General features: G+C 31.6%; 1 protein-coding gene across 2 annotated transcripts in view; it reads left to right on the top strand.

Annotated features, from left to right (window-relative positions):
* Positions 1–870: 870 nt before the first annotated feature.
* LOC143078765 (ABC transporter G family member 20-like) overlaps positions 871–22341 on the top strand; it is a 32482-nt gene continuing 11011 nt past the window's right edge. The window contains exons 1-17 of one of the 2 annotated variants that reach the window (XM_076253718.1): positions 871–1050; positions 2092–2251; positions 2839–2993; positions 5100–5207; positions 5920–6019; positions 6335–6409; positions 6812–6892; positions 8282–8381; positions 10763–10877; positions 11321–11489; positions 11885–11988; positions 16704–16777; positions 17388–17503; positions 17835–17905; positions 18962–19050; positions 19476–19579; positions 20187–20259. In XM_076253718.1, coding sequence (XP_076109833.1) covers positions 920–1050; positions 2092–2251; positions 2839–2993; positions 5100–5207; positions 5920–6019; positions 6335–6409; positions 6812–6892; positions 8282–8381; positions 10763–10877; positions 11321–11489; positions 11885–11988; positions 16704–16777; positions 17388–17503; positions 17835–17905; positions 18962–19050; positions 19476–19579; positions 20187–20259 — 1825 coding nt within the window. In that variant the 5' untranslated portion in view covers positions 871–919. The remainder of the gene's footprint in view (positions 1051–2091; positions 2252–2838; positions 2994–5099; positions 5208–5919; positions 6020–6334; positions 6410–6811; positions 6893–8281; positions 8382–10762; positions 10878–11320; positions 11490–11884; positions 11989–16703; positions 16778–17387; positions 17504–17834; positions 17906–18961; positions 19051–19475; positions 19580–20186; positions 20260–22341) is intronic. The other variant, XM_076253719.1, reaches the window with a different exon arrangement.

The raw sequence follows: 22341 nt of genomic DNA on the forward strand, positions 1-22341 counted from the left end.
ATAGTGATAACAAAATTTGAAAGATAAAAAAATATTTTCCTTTTTCCACTAATTCAATTTTGTTTTTAATATATTTTTAAAGAAAATTAATTACATTCGATACTGTTATAGTACTCTCAGTGATTAGGTGGTGATATATGTCGTCTGCTACGGTTAAATACGAAATTACGGTTGAATACGAAACTACGTTAAAATAGCGTAGCTAAATATGTGGAGACTCAGATTATCCGATAAATCAGTAGTGACCAATCTCTGTGTTATAGTAGTCTCAGATTATAAGTACAAACTAATAAAAAACTTAAGCCCAAATTACACAGCTGAAACAGACAATATACATTTTGAAACACCACAAAGTTGAACATAATAAAACACATTTTTTTCTTAGTTATAGTTATATATGAGGTGCATCGAATAGAAATCGACCTTATGGGAGCTAATCTGAACACATGTACATGTATGTACAATACTTTGATTTATTTTGGTGCATTCATTTAAGAAATACTTAAGGTATGACTGTAATATTTTTTCTGTCTATAAAGAATTAACATGGAATAACGTGCGTAGCAGGTTATTTAACAGTGTGCACCACATTTTTTATGTTATTTCGAAAAGGCAGAAAAAATATTAGTCATTTTTTATAATTTAATTCTAAATTCCATTTTAAACCGTAGAAAACCATGAAAAAACATTGATGACGTCAGGGTCACATGACTAAATTATGTCTATGGGCTAATAACAAAATAATGTCAGCCAATCAGAAGACGCGTTACATCCAAAATTAGATTATAATGAAATAAAAGATGAACTTTTGTCTCATATAATGATATTTTAACTTTTTGCTTTCTCTTATTTACAGAAAATGCAGTTAATAAATAAGCAGACATAATTATAAGAAGTCCAGAGAATTCAACAAATTAAAATGCCTACTGAACCTGAAGCCAGACAAGAGTATGCTGTTTGGGGGAGATCAATTGTAAAGAATTACGGAGGTGGAAAGAGGAAATTTCAAGTACTCCAGAACTTGGATATTACAGTTCAGCGTGGATGCATGTATGACCACTATCAATATTTTATTAGAAAAGATCAGAAATCCTCAGCTTCCTATATGTAGGGAGGTCCTCATTTTTTAGTGTTGGGAGGTCAATTGTAGTGAGGTCAGGTCACCTTACTGATGTATGTAGAGGTTAATTGAGGAGTGAGGCCATCTTATTGATGTATATAGAGTTTGATTGTCTTGTAGGGAGGTCATCTCATTGTAGTGGTATTAGGTCAACTCATTATAGTGAATGTAGGTCAGACATTATCACAATAAAATTATAATTGTTTTTTATTAAATTGGTTATAACTTAATTTCATAATTTTAGCCACAATCTCTTCATTTTTTTCCTTGCTTGTGACTTCACTAAACGAGACTTTTCAACAAACTTGTTACATTATGACATCACTGTATGAGATTTTCACCAAACTTGTTTCATAACATGAGGAACAGAAAAGATGCAACATGTGAAGCAGGATCTGCTTACCTTCAGGGGCCATGGAATCATCTTTGGTTTTCACAGTCTTTTTCTAATTTTTAATTTTCTATGTTTTGACGATTTTTGTTTTTTCTCTTGTCAGTATTTTGTTGGTTTGTTTTTTATTCATATCAATTGTCTTTGACTTAAAAGATTTAAGAAACAAAAAATTAAAGGTTTTTGTTAATGAGCAAGAAGTAAGAGGCATGTCTGTAAAGAAGAAACAATTAATATTCCGATTTTGACTTTGAAGTCCTTCAGTTAATCATTGTAGAAAGTTTAAAGTGTTTATATTTCTGTGAAAGTCCAACTTCCATTAGTAATAACACATATATACAGTAAATAGATAAGTTCTGTGAAAGTCCAACTTCCATTAGTTATAACACATATATACCGGTACAGTAAATAGATAAGTTCTGTGAAAGTCCAACTTCCATTAGTTATAACACATATATACAGTAAATAGATAAGATATTATACCTTACAGGTAAATAAGAAGATAATGATTTCTGCATACATTAGTACCTTTTTTTGAATTTTTAAAGCTTTTGAAATGTAAGATGCATCTTCTTTTTAGATATGGCTTGCTAGGTCCAAGTGGCTGCGGTAAAACTACATTACTACGATGCATTCTGGGTAAATTACATTTGGATGGAGGTCATATGGTTGTCCTTGGTAACAGACCTGGTGCACCAGGACATGGTGTTCCAGGAAGTCTTGTTGGCTACATGCCACAGGTAAATCTTTTTATACGCAACCTGTTTTTTTTTTTTTTTTATTATTTACAGGAATGTGCATATAAACACAAAGCACTCATAGAACATTGGCCATTATGTACAAAATGCAGATTTTTATTGAAAGCAATGACTTTTTTCTATGTCTAGCTAAATAAGATCTATGCGGACTCAGCACTGGTTTAAAGTAATGTCTCCTCCATGACAGTCTTGAACATTAAAACTCAATATTAATTAAAAGACACTGCTATTTTCAGTGTTTTGTACAGGCTGGCTGTCACTGTGCACAATAGTTCAACATAGAACTCTATGGGGGAAAACTGCAGGTTTCTTTTTTGTCAGAAATCACTGTCAGACATCCAAACATACTATCCACACTGGTTTGTGTCCACACTTATTTTTATTTACAAGTTTAAATAGTTATTTCTTCATTGAACTAAAACTTCACAAGAAGATCAACAATTACTAGTAAGGCTCTGTTTATTTTATAAATGGAAAGCAAAGTTATACTTTTGACTTGTCAGTAAAGAGTATGATCACATTTTCATGTTCCCATTGATTGTTCAATCAAAGATTGGATTATTTTTCAGGAAACAGCATTATTTAATGACTTGACTATTGGTGAAACATTGAAGTACTTTGGGTATATTCATGGTATGTGTAAAGTACATATACAGAAAAGAACAGAATTTCTACTGAATTTCTTATCACTGCCAGAACAGAACAGACTTATCAATACTCTAAGGTATAAATAATGTATTATGGCACGTACATGTATTCTTACTTATGAATTTTCATTTACTTTTTTGCTATTTTGCAAGATTTTATATTAAATCATTTTACTCTTTTAATCATGATCATAGATTATCATTGGTTATCTCAGCAAGATTGATTTTCTCGCTTTATTAATTTCATTGAAAACCAGCACATGCGCCCTTAGTTTCCAGCAATAATTTTTCATATCACTCAACTCCGCTGAGCAAGGAAATTATCAGCGAGCAAGATCAAAGGAAAATTTGGAAAAATAATGCTAAAGATTATTATATCTGTGTATGACTCTTCTTATTAAAACATAGTCCCCTTTTTGGAAGATTAGGAGTCAGTTTCACCAAATAACTTAAGTTTAAGATTGGTCGTAAGTATATTGAATTGTTCATGAGTTGAAATCAATGTTACTCTGAGTAATAAGTTTTTTTGTGAAACCAACTCCGGGGTCTTACATCCTAGTAGTACATCAAATTTGGGGAGTTTTTGATGCAGTCAAATACCTGGTATCAAAATATAGTATGTATAAGTTGAAATTTGGGCATAGACATTATACAAAATGATTGTTTTTCAATGCTTAATATATTGTTTATGCATTGTCCATTGTGAAAAAAATCTTGTTAATTTAATGAAAGTTTATCACAGGTAAATGTTTTTTTAGAATATCCTATGTGGATGTGCACATTCCTATTGACTGTACTTATCTTAATCAAGGTATGAATGTTCAAATGCCTGTATGACTAGAATCTGGTTTGGTAGTGGCAATTGACACAACTATTTAAAAAGATACCTATACACAGGAATATTAGATTTGGTATGGAATATATCCTGATAAATTTTAAAGCATGATGAGAAAAAATGTGGAAGCATACATGTGATTCTTCCGGCGGGAGTTAAAATCTCCCGCTTTTCAGACCCTCTTCCGTCCCTCCCGTTAAAATTTGAAATCTTCTGCTTTTTGAAAATGTCAATCTCGAAAAAATTTCAGTAGACATTTCTGTTTACAAAATAGATACGGACAGGGAAAAAGTCCGAGAAACTCTATATTGATATGGGAAAAGTCTGAGAAAAACAGAAGTTTCCTGTAATGGAATTTGTGTAATAGGAAAATAGCCTCAAGTAATCAATGAAGGTGTTAAGGATTATAGACTGTATATACAACAATAAAAGATGATTGGCATTTACCTAGTAATCAACTAGCTAGTTAAATATACATGTCTGGATGATTTAAAGTGATACTGACAATGGAACAGTTGTATAAACATCGACTTTATAAATTGTGATGCTGTTGAAAACATGGAACAGACTTAGTTTATACTGAACCTCAAAGACAATAAAATCAATTCAAATATGATAAGTGTGTTTGTCTTATAATTTGACAAAATACAAACTGTATCATGTTATCACCAAATACATGTACCCCAGCATAATATTAAAGAAGACACAGTATCTAGCCAAATTTAAAAATGGTGCAAGTCCAGTGCCAAAGGGTCAAGACAATGCTTACTACACTTCATGCAAAGCTGACTATGGGGCCCTAATTACTTGACCAAAAATATGGAGACAGCTACCCACCAGAAAGCCCACAACTCTATCAATTCAACACCTTCTTTTACAAACATGTTCAGTAGTGGTACTTAAGTTGACAATGTGGCTAAAGCAGAGGTACTTTTTGCCAAATATGTATGATGGCTGATCACTTTATCTTTGAACTATATATGATGGCTGATCACTTTAACTTTGAACTATATATGATGGATAAATATTTGATCCCCCCCCCCCTTTTATCTTCTATTTTACTAAGTAAAAATGGCTATGCAGGTGCTTGAAGGTATGAAATCATTGGGGTTTTTTTTAACAAAAAAGGAAGATATGCAGTTTAAACACACACGAAAAAACCATTGCGTACGTCGATAAAAAATCTCCAGTTATGAGGCCCAAACTCCAGCTGAAAATTTCCAAATCTCCAGTTGTGGCTTGACATCTCTGTCACATGTATGTGGAAGGCAACTGCAAAAACTTCCTTTTATAATCTTCACCACAATAAAAACAACTAAATCATTTATTCATGCTATGTTATTTACAGTGGTGGCCAGATGAGAAGAGTATCATTTGCAGTTGCTCTACTTCAGGAACCAGAACTCCTTATTTTAGATGAACCCACTGTGGGTGTTGACCCACTGCTAAGAGAAAGGTTTGAACTTATATACTTTTTGGAGACCAATTTTATTTTTCCTTATGACCTTTTTGGGTGTTGCTTTTATTAATTTATTTGTCATTTGTTGTGGTTTTCAGACATTTAATTTATCTGCATCTTTTTGTTAGATTCCTAAAAAAAAGAGAAAAAATTGTATTTGCATAGACATTTTTTCTATGAAAAAAAGCAGCATTAAAAAAAGACAAAATAAAAAGACAAAATTTTGTTTTCTTTCTTTCAAATAAACCACACATGCTTACTAATTTGAAAATTGGCTCTTTTTGGTCTGTTAGGTATATTATATGGTAGCCTGATTTGTAAACTTCATAAGGATTCTTAATAATTTTTCCTTACGATATAAAATATTAACATATGCTTCTGACCTTTGAAGGCCGTACAGTGACCTATAGTTGTTAATGTCTGTGTCATTTTGGTTTCTTGTGGACAGTTGTCTCATTGGCAATGATACCACATCTTCTTTTTTTATATTTAGTGCCAAGCACTTGTTTTTTGTGTAACCATCAAGTATGATCTAGAACAAAAGTTCAGGAAGTAATATTTGGAACATCCATGCCTAACTATTTTCATCGTTGCTACAAATAAGAAATGAAATTTTTTCAAAATATATGGAGACATTTTTCAATCATTGATGAAATTAATGTAGACAAAAATAGATTAGTTAATTCAATAAATGTCTGTTTTGTTTTAGAATATGGGAACATTTGATTAATATTTCCAAAGACAGTGAACATGAAACTACAATAATTATAACAACACATTACATCGAGGAGGCACGACAAGCAAATATGGTATGTTTGTATAGATGCTGTTACTAAATTCTTATTCCTCCGTAATGATAATTTTCTGTTTTAGATATAAATATATAGATTCCATAACTGCAACAAGTGTGTAACCATATTCTCCACATGAGACAGTTGAATTTTAATATTTAAAAAGCATAAGGCTAGCTGAACTTTATTATCTGGAATAAAAGTAATATGAAGTCAATTTAGAAAAGTTTTGGTTTATCAATATTATTTGCCATGTTAAAGGAATTGTATAATATGTGCTTTGTTTTGTGTATTCCTGATTACCAGTCATTGTAGTTTTATTTCTGTTTCTAGGTAGGGTTAATGAGAAATGGTAAATTATTGGCAGAGGATAATCCACAGAAACTAGTTGATACTTTTAAAATCAATGTAAGAATAACCTGCTACCTATAAGATAATGTTACATGAAAGATACTGTTTTACATATACATTGAAAAAATCAGAATAAGTTTAATCATTGAAGGTGCAAAAGATTACGTTTTTTTTATAAATGTGTTGTCTGTATTAAGAAATAAACATGATATTAGTAAGTTAATTCTTTTCTCTGCTTTTAAACAGAGAAACGAAATACATTGATTTTCTATGTAATTTCTCAGAAAATTGCATATTTAGAATAACAATGAATAAGAACAAAATGTGTACACTTAAATAACTTGTAATGTGTGTGTGCTTTTTCGGCTGATTCAGACAAATACTTCCTCTTTCCAGACACTTTGAAACATGAGTGAGGTTATACTTATTATGATATCTAATTCTGTTTTTATTTTGCAGAGTCTAGAGACGGTATTTTTAAAGTTATGTCATGATGATCAACCTGATGAAGAAATATTGAACTGTAATTTTTCAAGGAATGTGAGTACTATTTTAATAAAGCAATCTTGTCTTGAGGGATTGCCAGAGATGAGAGGAGGACTAGTGATGTTCCCTCTTTGTCTGTTAATCATTCCTCCTGTTTGTCTGTTTAAACACAAAAGGAAGGGGTAAATAGTCTGTATGAAGCACAGCTCCAACAGTTTTCTGACAACCTCATTCCAACTTTTACTAATGATTGCATACAGGTTGAAGATGGTGGACCTTCTATTTTGGACAGAGTTTATATAATTTTCTAATGCAATTATTTTGTATCAATGGCTCTGATTGGATGACAGTAAGCATAAAATTTGCTCTCCTTGTCTGTAACTAAGGAAGCCGTCATTTTGATTTGCAGAATGTATTGACACGTAATTTCTACAATAATAAGCAAAAGAACCCACATGTTGCACCTATAAATCTTCTAAATGTCAAATTTTATTACATTCTGAAGGGGCCAAGAAGCCAGAAAACGCCTGTTGTTTATGTTTGACTTCGGAAGCATACTTATGATGTCACCTAGTTTAGGGACCAAAGAAGATAACATCTTTGCGCAGAATTTTCTTCGGTGAAATTTTTATACTCAAATAACGATTGAAATTTAATTATGAATTTGTTTTGCATTAGAAAAGAGATAACTCTATTGAATTTGAAGCTTTGTGGACGTCCATTGGTAGTGTTACTGGTGCAAATACCCTTTTACCTGTCTCCGCTAGGCGATGCCAGGTGAACTAAAGTTGCGACAGTAAAACTACGTCCGCAAAGCTTCAAATACAATTCAGTTATCTCTTATTTCTACTGAGGTTTGTCATGCATGAAGGTAAGTTATTATGTCATAAAATGTATAAAAAGAAACTAGTACTTAACATGCTCAAACATAATAGCAACCATATTCTTTTATTTTGATTAGTACAATTTATTGATTTCTTATCTAAATTTTTCAATCATTATGACCCTGAACATGATGATGGCTGTTCTGCGAAGCAGTCCAGTGTGACAGAGTGAAAGAATTGGTCTATTTTTGTAGTTAAATTGAAAAAGTACAAATATATGTATAGACAGTTCTTTAGCTCCTTCTATATCAGATAGGACAGATAAATGAAAAAAAAAATCCAGAGTTTCAGACATAGGTAAATATCTAAAAGACAATAACAATCAAAACCAATTAGTAAACAAAGACTCATTAAACCAAAAGACATTTACATCAACAGTTATAAATTAAAAATCAGAAACAACACGAACTCCACTAAAACCCAGGAGTGAAATCAGGTGCTCCGGATGGGTAAGCATTTTATGCAATGTAAAAATGAAATGTCATTTTCTATTTTAAATTACATTTGTTACCAATGATTACTATTTAGTTTGAATAATATTAAAATGTTTTAATTTCAGGCAATATTAGAAAGCGAGAAGAGAAGAATATCAGCTGATAAGCGTTCTGTTGTGAACGAGACAACTCCATTAATTGGTGTCAGTGGAAATACAGATGACTGTAAGTTGTTTTGAAATCAGATATGACAGAATCAGTCAACCAATAAGACAACTTTTCCTTTCAAAAATTCCTTTGGGAACCATGGAGACTAAAAGGCTATTTTAGATATGATAGGCTAATTTCAACCAAATTTAATAAAGGAACCTAAATTTTGTGGGTTTGTTCGCTGCTGCATGTTGGTACTAGTAATTATTGTTTTGATTTAAAATTGTTATGATATATTTAAAATTCCATTTGAATTAATACTTTAACAGTAAAGGTTTTCGTTATGCACTGAAAGTATAATTATATCATGTATATTGCAATAGATTTTCTGTCAAGCAATGACTCCCAAATGAGGAAGATAAGCAGACTTAGTTTTGGTACAATTCCGAATTTCAAGACAAGTTTTCTTGAAGCAAGATATAACAAAGATAAAATCTACAAGTTTTTATTATACGACCGCAAAATTTGAAAAATTTTTCGTCGTATATTGCTATCACGTTGGCGTCGTCGTCGTCGTCCGAATACTTTTAGTTTTCGCACTCTAACTTTTGTAAAAGTGAATGGAAATCTATGAAATTTTAACACAAGGTTTATGACCACAAAAGGAAGGTTGGTATTGATTTTGGGAGTTTTGGTCCCAACATTTTAGGAATTAGGGGCCAAAAAGGGCCCAAATAAGCATTTTCTTGGTTTTCGCACTATAACTTTAGTTTAAGTTAATAGAAATCTATGAAATTTTGACACAAGGTTTATGACCACAAAAGAACGGTTGGGATTGATTTTGGGAGTTTTGGTTTCAACAGTTTAGGAATTAGGGGCCAAAAAAGGGCCCAAATAAGCATTATTCTTGGTTTTCGCACAATAACTTTAGTTTAAGTAAATAGAAATCTATGAAATTTAAACACAAGGTTTATGACCATAAAAGGAAGGTTGGTATTGATTTTGGGAGTTTTGGTCCCAACAGAATAAGGGGCCCAAAGGGTCCAAAATTAAACTTTGTTTGATTTCATCAAAATTGAATAATTGGGGTTCTTTGATATGCCGAATCTAACTGTCATGACTGTGTATGTAGATTCTTAACTTTTGGTCCCGTTTTCAAATTGGTCTACATTAAGGTCCAAAGGGTCCAAAATTAAACTTAGTTTGATTTTGACAAAAAATGAATCAGTTAGGTTCTTTGATATGCTGAATCTAAAAATGTACTTAGATTCTTGATTATTGGCCCAGTTTTCAAGTTGGTCCAAATCGGGTTCCAAAATTAAACTTTGTTTGATTTCATCAAAAATTGAATAAATGGGGTTCTTTGATATACCAAATCTAACTGTGTATGTAGATTCTTCATTTTTGGTCCTGTTTTCAAATTGGTCTACACTAAAGTCCAAAGGGTCCAAAATTAAACTTAGTCTGATTTTAACAAAAATTGAAATCTTGGGGTTCTTTGATATGCTGAATCCAAAAATGTACTTAGATTTTTTATTATGGGCCCAGTTTTCAAGTTGGTCCAAATCAGGATCTAAAATTATTATATTAAGTATTGTGCAATAGCAAGTCTTTTCAATTGCACAGTATTGCGCAATGGCAAGAAATATCTAATTGCACAATATTGTGAAATAGCAAATTTTTTTTTAATTAGAGTTATCTTTCTTTGTCCAGAATAGTAAGCAAGAAATATCTAATTGCAAAATATTGTGCAATAGCAAGATTTTTTGTAATTGGAGTTATCTTTCTTTGTCCAGAATCAACTTAAATCTTTGTTATATACAATATACAATGTATATTCACTTTTTACTACCAACTGATAAATTAAAATAATCTTTACCATTCAGTGATAACAAGCAGTTTTTTTACATCTTAATATTTTATGATGTATTTAAATGAGTAGTTATTGTTGCAAACTCCATTAGAAATTTTAATTGAGATTAGTTTTGGAATAATGGAAAGGGGGATGTGATTAAAAAAATTGGGTTCAATTTTTCTCATTTGAAATTTCATAAATAAAAAAGAAAATTTCTTCAAACATTTTTTTGAGAGGATTAATATTCAACAGCATAGTGAATTGCTCTAAGAGAAAACAAAAATTTTAAGTTCATTAGAACACATTCATTCTGTGTCAGAAACCTATGCTGTGTCAACTATTTAATCACAATCCAAATTTAGAGCTAAATCCAGCTTGAATGTTGTGTCCATACTTGCCCCAACCGTTCAGGGTTCAACCTCTGCGGTCGTATAAAGCTACGCCCTGCGGAGCATCTGGTAAATTTTTGTATTAAAGAATTCGGCATTAATGTACAATTATTGAACTATGGACAATTACTTAGTACCAGTTATTGTACATTAACTTAATTAGAGAGGAACATGTTTCCTGACATATAATCAAAATAAAACTTTTGTTTCAGATGATATGATGCCTCCCAATACTCAAAAGTTTGACTGTCGTTGTGGTTGTCCATCATTAAAAAATATATTTGCTCAAACTGTGAAAAATCTGACATTAATGAAGAGAAATATAGGGTAAGCATGCTGCTTTTGTGAAGCTTAAAGTTCATTTATAATTTTAGAGTGGATCAACTTCACTCATAGAATAAACTTAAGTATTACAAATTCCATCTTTTTAAAATTGTTAAAGTTTTTGAATTTTTACTCAATCTAGGAAACAGTATATATTTTTATTTCTGTGCCATAGACTTTTTTTTTATAAAGATGGTGAATAAATTTGTGGGTTTTCATTTGTTTTTATAATGCCACAATATGACTGGTGTATTTTTATAATGCCACAATATGACTGGTGTATTTTTATAATGCCACAATATGACTGGTGTATTTTTATTATTTATATGAATATTTTTATTAGTATATGTTTCACTGTGGCATATTTTGTAAACTTCAGAATCTTGTTAATATTTCGATCTCTAACCAAGAAACCTACTTGCATTTTATAACTTTCTACATTGTAGATTTCTGTTGTTCCAGTTTATCTTGCCATCCATACAGATTATACTGTTTTGTATATGTATTGGAAGAAAGCCTTATGACCTTACTATGTCGGTTGTCAATGCTGAATCGGGAGTCATAAGATTCAGTGATATGTTTTTAGACTGTTTAGATTCCTCTTCAATACACAATGTGAGTAAAACCTTGTCGAATAAAAATTATGAAATGTTCTATAAAATTATGATTTATGAAATCCTATCTTATTTAATGGCAAGGCAGAACTTTGAACTCAGCAAAAAAAATCATTGGTTATTCTGTCACATGGAATCATGGAGAATGTTTTCCTTAGTTAATCACTCACATTCAATCTATTAAGAAAACTTCAAAATTGTGATATTGGTTAATGAAAAGTGATGTTATTTGATCTTCTTAATCAGGAACACAGCAAAGTAGTGTCTCTAAATATCCATTCTATTTGTACTTACTTCAAAAAGAAACTTAAGTATAACAGATAGTATTTTGTACACACATAACTGCATAAGAGATATTTAGAGCATATGCAGTAAATTCTGAGCATTAAATTGCAGGTATCCTATAAAGATCTACCGTCAGCATTAGAGTCAGTGAGAGAAGGAAAGAGTTGGGGAGTAATCAGTATCGGTCAAAATTTCTCACAGGACTTACTTCAAAGGTAGGTTGACAACGAAATGTGACTGATTGATTGATTGATATTCAGCAACCAATTTAACATTTTTTAGTTCAGACAATAGGGTAAATGCCATATGGAAATAAGAGATAAATGTTAAAGGGATAATTCGTGATTTTTCACTTTTCATCTTATTATGTTCATAATACCATAAAAACATATTCACCAAGATTTATTTTGATATGAAAACTAATAAAGAAGAAAATTGGGAATTATTAATTTTATTTCTTCAAACTTCCTGACTAATGTGACGTAGTTTAAGTCTTTTTGCATGTCAGGAGTGAAATTAATCTCATTTAAGTCTTGTTCGTTAACCATCTAATAACGCAATTTAAAGCACATCAACGACTTTTGGTGTAGCTATTAACCAATGAAAAACAAGTGATAGCCATGCAACTTTTAAAATTAGATTGTAGGATTTATGTGTGGATTTTTTAAAATGAATTTTAGTAATAAAAGTAAATCATACAATAGAACATTTTTATGATTTTTTTTTTTCTACAAATACTTTAAACAAACATACGAAGCTGGCATGATCGATAGTGTATTAAATATACATGTTTGTATTCTAACCTTTTTGCTTCATTCCATCAAACATTTTTGTACTGTGGAAATAAAATGTGTATTGTTTTGTGACACTTAGTGAATGTTGAATGCGTAGTTAAACTCAAGGTAATAAAAAGATTAGCATTATGTAATTCTAATCTTTTGATCTTCATTCAGTGAAATCTAGGCATCACGGTTCTCCATTTCAGGTGTGAACAAAATTTCATATAAATGATAAAAGGGAGTCAGTGATAGTTTTAGACACAGATTGTAAAAAAAAAGAATTAAAATTAATTTATGGGAGTAATAAGGTCGCACAATAACTGGATAACTGTTGTATATTTTTATATTTCGCATAAGCTCACTTTTAAATGATTATGACTTCTGATTACTTTTGTAACGATAAAATACTGAATTATTTTAATTGAATAAATTTATAAATAAAATTTAGCCTTCTAAACACGAGTGTATGAACTGAAAATTGTACTATTTTAAATTAGAATCGGCAACCTTTAATATTTCAAACAGATCTTTAACAATTGCAATTATATGATTTAGTCCATCCAAATCGATCTTTATTTACATATTTAGGAATTAATGTTCTCATAAAAATATTTATTTCTCACAATGCATGAATACTTCAGCTATTTGAAAAAAAAGATGTTTTAAAAAATTGACAGGAAATTTAAGGATCTTCTTGGAATGGAATCGCAAAATTACAAACAGATATTCTTTTCAAGTGTGAAAAACATCAACAAAATTTACACATAATCGCGAATGTCCTTATTAAAATCGTCTTCGTCTCACAACATATAATACTTTAGCTATTTGACCAATAATGTTTAAAAAAAAAGGCAGAACAAATTTAATGTCACATTTCACTATTTTTGAATATAATTATAAGTCTGTTTTAACTGGCAAGAATACCCCTAAAATGGACAAGCAGCTTATTCTTTAAATTGCTGTCATTGAATATCAAGAAAGAAAAAAAATCCCGAAATTTATTTGAAACTTTGATACTCAATAGTTTTCCTGGAAAATATTCACATCCCTTCGGGATTATTAGTGTACGTCCAGTTGCATATGTATTACATGCATTTCGAAACAATTGTGATGATGAAGAATTTCTTCCTTTATTCGAGAACAATCTAATTGATATATAAATCTGTGATTTTACTATGTCCATAACTTCAATGATTTTACTATGTCCATAACTTTGATGAACCAAAGCAAGTTATACACCGACCTGTATTTAAATCAAATTTGTTCTCTTCTTCTTCTTCTTCTTTTGGTATACAATAGTATATCGACATTCGATGATTACATACTGTTGGCATACGTGGACTAGTCTATTTACAAAACTTTTACCCCAATTTACACAAAATGTATGTTTCTTTCTTATGTTCAATATATACATGTATATATTTTAAATTGCGCTATAGTTCCGTAACTTTCTATCCAGGCGTATAAACAAATGGTGGACAAGTGCATACATTTTTTTAAATCAATATTTCTGGTATGTTTCAATCTGTCCTTCACTATTGACAACGAGTATATATTACATTTTTCCCAAATTTACCCTTGGGAAAAATATGTAAATAGATTTTTATTTCATCAAATCTTTTTTATAGATAATATTCTTTACACCAGAAATGTTATTTATAAACAAGCGTATGAGTTTAGTAATATGACTAGTATATTATATCACTTTCGAACACACAAGACAGAGATGTATAGTATTGAATGTAGGACAGAAAGTCACAGGACAAAAAGTCACGGACAAATAGTCACAGGACAAAAAGTCAAAATTCTTTTTTTCTGATTATTTTCTTTGAATAAAAAACGCTTATTTCTACAAAAATATTTTTGTATTTTTCTTGAACTATTGTATATAAACCAACTTTGTAAACAAAATTTATCAAAAACATATCAAAGATGATCAAATAATTGTTTAAAAAATAAAATGTCAAAGTGGCTTGGCACTTAAATGGCTTCATGGTGCCAAGAAATATAACTTTTGCATGATTAAAAAAAATAAATCTTGTTTTTTCAAGTATAATGACACATTTCCTAAACTTTAATATGAATATATGTATTAAAAAGTAAATATTTCAAGATATTTCTCTTATATATTCAAACAATTGCCAACAAATTATTTGTGACTTTTTGTCCTACCAAATTTGTGACTTTATTTCCTGTGACTTTTTGTCCTGTGACTTTCTGTCCGTTTACCATATTATACACCTGATAGTTCAAAATGGAAAGTTATAAGTTATCGGCAGTGTACACTGATCAATACACTCAGAAGTGAAACGATGCATGAACTTGCAAGCCCGACAGGAAATCGCTTGAATACCTGGACGTGTCACCTCACACCCCTCACAATACCTTTGGGAGTATTTATACCTTTAGCCATGCTGGTGATCAGATGAGGAAAGATCCAAATTTATTTGAATAAAGTTTATTACATAAAAGAATTATGAACAAATTAGATTTTCGAAAACAATTTTCACAGAACACTTATTTATGATTTGAAGTTTGACTTTTTAACTAATTCCAAAATAAACAGTTTAAACATAACAGACCATGGTTATTTAAAAAAAAATAAGAACATTTTCCGTATCAAGTTAGTTAGTCGGATAAAAAAAACGTACGATTGACAAGATATCGACACGCAATTACGACTACATCAGGTTACTGTAGTTATGGTCCTTTGTGGTTTATAGACATGGTTGTTTTTCATTGGAGAAGATGACAAAATGACCAAACGCAGAGAATTGATACTCTAAATTTAAAATTGATGGTGATCTCTTATTTAGCAGAATAAAACTTTAATATCTATGAATTTGAGCATTTTCATACAGAATGGACATAATATCAGTTTTAGATTTTTTTGCGAAGTTTCCCTCTAAGAAAGAGCATGTCCATTAATACCTTAATAAGACTAAAAACTAAAAAAATGTGTTGACATAAGAAAGTATTGCATATTCATGATTTTTTTTTTGATGTTATCAAGAGTGCAACTTATACTGTCAAACAATTTTGCCACTTAAACTGGATAAAATTCATGATTTTATGGAAAAAGAATTGAGGGGTTCTGTATTTTCTGAAAATATTTTGCTGTCAATTATTTCCACAGGTTTAACCCTTTCCTCCATTGAATTTTTTTTTTTGCATACTTGATTCACATAAGGATTTTTCAATAAAATGCTAAAAATATGCTTTAAAGTATTAATGCATTGCGAAAAACAAATAATTCATCAAATGAATTAAAGTAGGATATTCCTACGATATTCCTTTTCATATTGGATACAAATTTTATTAAGTCTACTGCAGACACTTTGTAGTCAAAGCGTTTCAACTGAGGTACTACACAGGCGTCAAAAGGCGTCATTATGGAGTAAAGGGGGTGGCGTCAAAAGGCGTCACTATGGAGGAAAGGGTTAAATAAGATAGGCCAATATACACAGCAATTATATAATATATAAAATTTTGTTATACATTGCAATTATGAGCTACAATAAATACAATAAATCCTATAAAAGAAGTAAAGCGTTGCAAAGTTCAGTTTTACACCAAGACCACTACCACAATCAAAATTGGTGGACCTGCCAGAATTATGTTGGTCAGGACCTACAAGACCACCAGTTACCAAGAAGCTTTACCAAAGTATGGCTGTGTTTACATTCTTTTTTTTTTTTTTTTAGCTCTCATGTCCCAGAGGGCCATTAGTTAGCATTTCTCATCATTAATTTAACTACTGGGCCAAATTAATCTAAACTCAGTCTCAATCGTTCTAGGGGTATCTAATTATAATTATTATAAATTTTGCATGCTTTCCCAAACCACAGTAGAGACAAGTGAGTTACACAGGCTCTTGAGAGCCTCTAGTATTTAATACATTATAATAAAAAAAATTCAGAGTTATAGAACATTATTATAAGGTGTCGCAAACTATTCATCTTGATCTCCTTATCTTTTATTTAAAAACCTTCTAATGACCTCTAGATATGTCTTTTCTGTTTTTTGTTGTAGTGAAGGTCTACAAACTCATTGGTGCTTCTCTATCCTTTTGATTCATGAATTGTTATGTATAATCTTTTGTAAACAGATAGACTGAAAAAAAAATTAAACCAGACTTTTTATCTTTGTAGATTTACAAATACTAAAAATATATCAAACACAACTATAGAAGGAAGTGAAATCAAGTTACATTTAGATATGACAAGTGAGTAAAGTCTTTTGCTTCTCTGTGTTGTTTGCTTGCTGTCTCATTTATATTCCAAACCTTTTTATTCAGAATTTGTATTTAAGAAATCTGAAAAATAAAAATTTACTCTCACAAATTGGCATAAAAATATCAAGCAATCAGTATACATATATTTAAAACTCAAGCTGGCTTAGACAGGATTAAAACTGCTCTGTATAATTTCAAATAATTTCAAATAATGACTATAATGTAGAGAAACTGAAATTAGGTAACCAAGATATTCCTTTCTTCTTCCGAGGCACGTTTAAATAAGGAAGGTATTACTTTTTCTGGTCTTGGTCTGTCCAACTATCTTTGTATATAAAAAAAGAAGATATGGTATGATTGCCAATGAGACAACTCTCCACAAGAGACCAAATGACACAGAAATTAAGTTGATACTTAAAGTACTAGTACATTGTACATGTTCCTTATGATTGAATATTTTATTTAATTTTTGCCTTTACTAGGGTTTTGACCACATTTTCATGGTTCACTGAACATGGAAATGTGATAGTACATGTGGCATGTTGTCATATCCATACATAACTGTGTTATATGAATTTAGAGATGTTTTTTTTCTTCTTAGATCAACAGATAGCATTAACAATACAGCAGTCAGTCATGTTAAGTTATGAGAAGTTTACTACTATACTACTGAAAATGTTTAACATGAACCCATCACTTGGACAGTTACCTATAGTTGTAAGTATAGGATACATACACACTGTTTATATGATCCAAAAAAATAAATGGGTGTTAACTACAAACCAACTATAGGTCACCATACAGCCATTAACAACAATTCATCTATGATCAAAACCTATACTGCATAGCAAGCTGTTTAAAAGGCTCTGACATATGAAAATGTAAATAATTCAAGTGAAAAAAACCAAGGACAGATTTTGTGTTTTGAAACTGTATGTAGTTAATACTGTGAAAATGATGCCTGATATGTACTCAAAGTGAAATAAGAAGGACTAATCATCTTGATAGAAAGTGGAATCGTACTTTACATTATTTTTTTCATTTGTAGCTTGCAGAACCAGTGTTTGGTACAAATGACCCAAGCTTCACTAATTTCATGGCTCCAGGAATTATACTCAGGTAATAAGATATAGACTTACTAGAAATAATTTTAGAAAATCTGTTGTTATGCTGTGTCAGTCAACACTTAGGTTGTGAGTTGATACCCAGTATGGGGCAGGTGCACTTAAATCCTATCTTAATTGATTAGGAGTGTCAGTTTTCTTACCGAAGGTCAGTGGTTCTCTCCCGACACTCCAGCTTCCTCCACCAATAAAAACTGTCTGCAACAAAATAGCACAACTTGTTGAAAGTGCTGTTGAACAACAACCAATCAATCAATCTATTTAAGAAATGACTGTAATATTTTTTCTGTCTATGAAGAAATAACATAAAAAATTTGGTGCACACTGAATAACGCGTGTAGCGGGTTATTTAACAGTGTGCACCACATTTTGTATGTTATTTCGAATAGACAGAAAAAATATTACAGTCATTTCTTATAATTTAATTCTAAATTCCATTGTAAACTGTAGAAAACCATGAAAAAACGTTGATGATGTCACGGTCACATGACTAAATTATGTCTGTGGGATGATAACAAAATAACGTCAGCCAATCAGAAAACGCATTACATTCTAAATTAAATTATATCAAAATAAATAGAAAAAAATCAGGTTTTGATATGGTCTTATATTGTATTTCAAAAATATTAATTATAGTATAACTAATCGCCGTATTTGAATATCAAAAATAAGACAACGCGTGACCGAATGACGCATGGATTAAACGAGTGCGCAGCACGAGTTTAATCCATAGCGGCGTTCGGTCACAAGTTGTCTTATTTTTGATATTCAAATACGGCGATTAGTTATTCTTTTTATTACATTGGCAAATGGCTTTTTTTTATGAAATTAATGTAGAAAATGTAAGGAACTATATCTTTTTCCTACGCATTGACAATTTGTTTTGATCCGACGTTATCGACGTCTTGACAACGCCTATTGTTGTATGACGTCAGAGAGTGAAATAACCACGTTTATTTCACATGTGAAATTATCGGTTTTTATCTAACTGGGAAATCAATGTAATTCATTGCAACCAATGTAATAATTACATATAACATATTTATTGCAGCATTACATTTTTCATGGCGACGGGTCTGACTACATTAGTATTTGTAACAGAGAAAAAGGAAGGATTACTTGACAGATGTATGGTGGCAGGTAAGTTACAAAGTCATTCTTTATTAAGTGTGTACTAGTGTGCATAATTAGTGTAGTCATGTTCCAAAGTTCTGAGACAAGGTGATTAGTATATATTTCCTTGTAAAGAAAACCAAGGAATGACATTCAAATTTGTTTCCCTTTTTAGGCAGTGGCATTAGTTTGCCATACTGCTTTTATTTCAGTTTAGTTTGTTTGATAATGTTAAATTTATTTCTGTACTATTGAACCCTTCTATTTTAGTTTTATTTGTTATGGAAACTGTAGTACCTTCGTATAACTCCTAACTTTTAATGAATAAATGACAAATGTTATCACACATCAGAGATATAATGCATGCCACTTTTGTAAATGACCTGGATTACTTAGCCACAATCAGTATTGACAAAAGTATTTGAAATAAGGATATGTCTTATAATTTTCAGGTGTATCAGCATTTGAGATAATGTTAGCTCATGTGTTTACACAGCTGATTGTAATGGTAGTACAAGTTGGTTTGCTACTGGTTTTTGCCCTTGTTGTTTTTAAGGTAGGTAAAGAAATGATGTTTTCTCTTTCCCTACAGGTTGTAACAAATCAGAAATCTTAAATAACAAGAATGTGAGTGCAGAAAAAAAACCTGATTTCCATATAGAAAAAAATCTCAATAGTTCCAAAACACTTGATTCAATTTCAAAATTTAAGAGTTAATACTGTGGGAACTATAGAGATAGCTGAATATTGAAAAACAATTGCCACTTCAATATTAGTTTTATAAAGTCTAGTGTTTATTTTATACTGTTTGAAAATTTTATACTCGGAAGGATATTTGTGGGGTTTTCATGCTACTGATGAAGGTTTAATTATAGTTCATCTGTGATTTGATATATGCTTATTGTGGCTTTTTTGAAGAAAAAAAAACATTTAGTCCTGAGCTATGAGCCAAGCCAAAGTGTATATGACAAAAACAGTTGAGCTAAAAAAAAATGTGTTGTTCCAGGTTGTGTTTTCACACTAAAGGGATGTGACTCTCTGACCATTTTTTTCAAATATTGTGTAAAAAGAGTATAAATTGGACAAGAAAACAATTCAGATGCATGTCAAGTGTTTAAATGATAGCATCTAAAAGACATTGATAAACAACGTTTTATTTACAGGTGCCATATGAAGGACCATTAATATGGGTGATACTACTAGTGTTAGGTACAGGGTTTTGTGGAATGACCTTAGGTAAGGACCATTAATATGGGTGATACTACTAGTGTTAGGTACAGGGTTCTGTGGAATGACCTTAGGTAAGGACCATTAATATGGGTGATACTACTAGTGTTAGGTACAGGGTTTTGTGGAATGACCTTAGGTAAGGACCATTAATATGGGTGATACTACTTGTGTTAGGTACAGGGTTTTGTGGAATGACCTTAGGTAAGGACCATTAATATGGGTGATACTACTTGTGTTAGGTACAGGGTTTTGTGGAATGACCTTAAGTAAGGACCATTAATATGGGTGATACTACTTGTGTTAGGTACAGGGTTCTGTGGAATGACCTTAGGTAAGGACAATTTATATGGGTCATACTACTTGTGTTAGGTACAGGGTTTTGTGGAATGACCTTAGGTAAGGACCATTAATATGGGTGATACTACTTGTGTTAGGTACAGGGTTTTGTGGAATGACCTTAAGTAAGGACCATTAATATGGGTGATACTACTTGTGTTAGGTACAGGGTTCTGTGGAATGACCTTAGGTAAGGACCATTTATATGGGTCATACTACTTGTGTTAGGTACAGGGTCTTGTGGAATGACCTTAAGTAAGGACCATTAATATGGGTGATACTACTAGTGTTAGGTACAGGGTTTTGTGGAATGACCTTAAGTAAGGACCATTAATATGGGTGATACTACTTGTGTTAGGTACAGGGTTTTGTGGAATGACCTTAGGTAAGGACCATTAATATGGGTGATACTACTTGTGTTAGGTACAGGGTTCTGTGGAATGACCTTAGGTAAGGACCATTAATATGGGTCATACTACTTGTGTTAGGTACAGGGTCTTGTGGAATGACCTTAAGTAAGGACCATTAATATGGGTGATACTACTAGTGTTAGGTACAGGGTTTTGTGGAATGACCTTAGGTAAGGACCATTAATATGGGTGATACTACTTGTGTTAGGTACAGGGTTCTGTGGAATGACCTTAGGTAAGGACCATTTATATGGGTCATACTACTTGTGTTAGGTACAGGGTCTTGTGGAATGACCTTAAGTAAGGACCATTAATATGGGTGATACTACTAGTGTTAGGTACAGGGTTTTGTGGAATGACCTTAAGTAAGGACCATTAATATGGGTGATACTACTTGTGTTAGGTACAGGGTTTTGTGGAATGACCTTAGGTAAGGACCATTAATATGGGTGATACTACTTGTGTTAGGTACAGGGTTTTGTGGAATGACCTTAGGTAAGGACCATTAATATGGGTGATACTACTTGTGTTAGGTACAGGGTTTTGTGGAATGACCTTAGGTAAGGACCATTAATATGGGTGATACTACTTGTGTTAGGTACAGGGTTTTGTGGAATGACCTTAGGTAAGGACCATTAATATGGGCGATACTACTAGTGTTAGGTACAGGGTCTTGTGGAATGACCTTAAGTAAGGACCATTAATATGGGTGATACTACTTGTGTTAGGTACAGGGTTTTATGGAATGACCTTAAGTAAGGACCATTAATATGGGTGATACTACTTGTGTTAGGTACAGGGTTTTGTGGAATGACCTTAGGTAAGGACCATTAATATGGGTGATACTACTAGTGTTAGGTACAGGGTTTTATGGAATGACCTTAAGTAAGGACCATTAATATGGGTGATACTACTTGTGTTAGGTACAGGGTTTTATGGAATGACCTTAAGTAAGGACCATTAATATGGGTGATACTACTTGTGTTAGGTACAGGGTTTTGTGGAATGACCTTAGGTAAGGACCATTAATATGGGTGATACTACTAGTGTTAGGTACAGGGTTTTGTGGAATGACCTTAGGTAAGGACCATTAATATGGGTGATACTACTTGTGTTAGGTACAGGGTTTTATGGAATGACCTTAAGTAAGGACCATTAATATGGGTGATACTACTTGTGTTAGGTACAGGGTTTTGTGGAATGACCTTAGGTAAGGACCATTAATATGGGTGATACTACTAGTGTTAGGTACAGGGTTTTGTGGAATGACCTTAGGTAAGGACCATTAATATGGGTGATACTACTTGTGTTAGGTACAGGGTTTTGTGGAATGACCTTAGGT

Source organism: Mytilus galloprovincialis, chromosome 6 (genome assembly GCF_965363235.1).
Source record: "Mytilus galloprovincialis chromosome 6, xbMytGall1.hap1.1, whole genome shotgun sequence".
NCBI lineage: Eukaryota > Metazoa > Mollusca > Bivalvia > Mytilida > Mytilidae > Mytilus > Mytilus galloprovincialis.